Source organism: Asterias rubens, chromosome 9 (assembly GCF_902459465.1).
Source record: "Asterias rubens chromosome 9, eAstRub1.3, whole genome shotgun sequence".
NCBI classification, from domain to species: Eukaryota; Metazoa; Echinodermata; class Asteroidea; order Forcipulatida; family Asteriidae; genus Asterias; species Asterias rubens.
Window position 1 is genome coordinate 20,280,755 of NC_047070.1, and position 2,671 is coordinate 20,283,425.

At 37.0% G+C, this 2,671-nt stretch overlaps 1 protein-coding gene across 1 annotated transcript; it reads right to left on the reverse strand.

Moving 5' to 3' along the window:
- Nucleotides 1-220: 220 nt before the first annotated feature.
- On the reverse strand, nucleotides 221-2,671 carry LOC117294375. Its single transcript, XM_033776753.1, has 3 exons — nucleotides 2,227-2,671; nucleotides 1,944-2,057; nucleotides 221-1,412 (listed from the first exon to the last, which is right to left on the reverse strand). Exons 1-3 carry the CDS (start codon nucleotides 2,258-2,260, stop codon nucleotides 1,087-1,089), a joined length of 474 nt encoding a protein of 157 aa, XP_033632644.1. The 5' UTR covers nucleotides 2,261-2,671; the 3' UTR covers nucleotides 221-1,086.

The following is a 2,671-nucleotide window of genomic DNA, read 5'->3' on the forward strand; positions in this document are numbered from 1 at the left end:
TGCCGCCTTTTGAAAGAAACTCTGGAAGAGCGTTCGGTCTTCACAGCAAGAGATGGCCATCACGACTGTTGTCGCCCTGCGGACGGAGGGAAAGACAATACATACATGAGTGAATGTGACATGTCATTATTTAGCGTTTGGTTGTTTCATTTTTTTTCCCAGGCAAGGACTCTCCGCAAAGTAAAACACTGTTTTTAGAGGTACCCAGTAGCTACAAATAGGCAGATCACACTATTTTTCAAAGTTCTGCCAATGCCTTCAAAGTTTGTCTCATATGATTTAGCTTGATAAAAGAAACAAAGAACTGAAAAGCAAATTGAAATCCGACATTCGATTCTCTTTTTATGCAAATTTTTGTTTATTGTTTAAAGCACCTGTTTTAACCATTTACGGGCAAAAAGTGGAAAATGCTTTCTTTTCAGTTTTTCCTTTAAGTTTTCATTGTTTTTTCTCAATTTTAAACCCTGTTAGTGTTTCTTTTCTTATAGTACACAGGTCAAACCTACTTGCAAAAGAGAAATGGAGGTTCTATTACATTGAATTTTTTTTTTTACGGTCACCAAAAATGGCATATTATCCAAAATTCCATAACGGGAAACCCCAAAATGTTCCAAAAATGACTAAGTCCAGCTAATTAAATATGCGTGAGGCTCTCCTGGGGTAACTAAAGTAGTTACAGCTATGAAACTTGGCACAATTCTTGTTTGTGTATAGACATTTCTTTTAAAGTGTATATTTCAAAGTTTTACACGCCATTATGCAAATTAGCCTAATTAATTATTCATTTTGTACGCAAAATTACCTAATTTAATATGCGTGAGACTCTCCTGGGATAACTAAAGCAGTTACAGCTATGAAACTTGGCACAATTCTTGTTTGTGTATAGACATTCATTTTAAAGTGTATATTTCAAAGTTTTACACGCCATTATGCAAATAAGCCTAATTTATTATTCATTTTGTACGCAAAATTACCTTATTAAAAATGCGTGAGACTCTCCTGGGTTAACGCAAGCACCTACAACCATGAAACTTGGCACAATGAAAGTTTGTTATTTTACAGTACATTGTAGTTATTTACATGGTTTCATACATCATTCTGAGAATTCCACACAACTGCAAACCAGACCATTATACTGGTGCATCTCATACAGAGAATGAGAAACGTCAACAATTTTGCAAATTCAGGCACTTTTTGGAGGAGGTCTACTGTGGTGTGGGTTCGTTTTGATTTGGCTACATGTCGTTGTACTTTTTGGAGTAGTCCATTTAAGTTGGTACTGGTAGGCAAGTTGAGGTTGAGGGCAGAAAATATTGGTGGGAAATCATGTTTGTAGCTTTTGGTGGTCGAGTGCTCAATACGATATCTGATTGTCTCCAACAATGCTGTGGTCAGAATTCCATTCCAATGATCTGGTGAAAAGAAAAAAAAAAAATAATAATAATAATAATAAAAAATAAATTACATTTTTTGTTTGGGGCATATTTTCTCTTTTCGTGACAGTTAAAAATAGTGAGTGAAAGAGGCACATTCAAAAGGGTTAAATTAATTTTGTTAGGAATATGTAGCCACTTTCCATCACAGAGCTTTATCAATCCATAGAGCAATAAACTAGACTCCATGATCAATCTGAATCAAAACTTTGCAAAATGTAAACAAGCCGACAAACTATTCCCACGACCATACGGAGTACCAGCAATAAATGGAACAGCCTTGATCAAGACAATAGCGACATCCGATTGGTCAACCGCTTGATAAATGTGTCACGTGACATTTTTTTAGACGTTACGTTCACTGTACACCCGCCCTGAATTACTTATTTCTCTTAACTTTCCGAAATTTACTCTCTGATTTTACACAACAAATCTACACAGAGGGTAATTTTATAACGATATTATTAAAATATATTATCTTGAAAATTGAGGAAAGTGTTTATTTCTTACCTGGAACGCTGTATTCCGTAAGCAACAGGTCAATTTCGTCTGATGTCCAGCCAGAGATATGATCAACTTCGCACGCGAACGCTTGGTCATTGAACTCAACTGCTGCCGGAGGCTCTGAATTGACAAAACAAACATGTCCTATTTTAGAGCGCTATTACTGAGTGCAACGGATAACGAAATTCAACAATCTGCACATCATAACAAACTTTAGAATGTCTATTTTCATATTCTAATATAGAAGTATTCATATTTGAGATATATAGGGAAAAAACGGGTGGCTTACCTGCTCGCCGTTTCCCGCTTCTACTGGCCGCCATTTTGGAAATTTCGAGAACGTACGCATCAAGAGTAGAGTTTCCCCATCCTAAAAATAGCTTCACAGGGTCCCTACGTCACCGACTCACTCCGGAATCGTCCATTATAGAAGAGAATAGGGGGGGATTAAGCTGCGAGGTGGTATTTTTTCCCCTCCCACGCGCCGTCGCTGCGCGCCGGACCGACAAACTAAGTAACCCAAAACTACTGTAAAATCTATATTTCTTTACCAATTTGGATCAAATGAGCAGACAAACACAGGGGAAGTCTATATTTTTTAGTAATGTAATTGTTTTCTTTATTGAATTATCCAATTCTCCCTTAAACGACTTTGATCTGTACCAATCTTTTCACATTCGACCGTGCCGACCGTTGTACGTGTGAGAATATGCATGGTCGGCTGAAATGTTTAC

Coding starts and splice junctions, on each gene's coding strand:
- LOC117294375 (XM_033776753.1), bottom strand. CDS start 2,260: ATGGCGGCCAGTAGAAGCGGGAAACGGCGAGCAG. Junction 2,058..2,226: donor AAGCGGGAAACGGCGAGCAG/GTAAGCCACCCG, acceptor TTGTCAATTCAG/AGCCTCCGGCAGCAGTTGAG. Junction 1,413..1,943: donor TACGGAATACAGCGTTCCAG/GTAAGAAATAAA, acceptor TCTTTTCACCAG/ATCATTGGAATGGAATTCTG.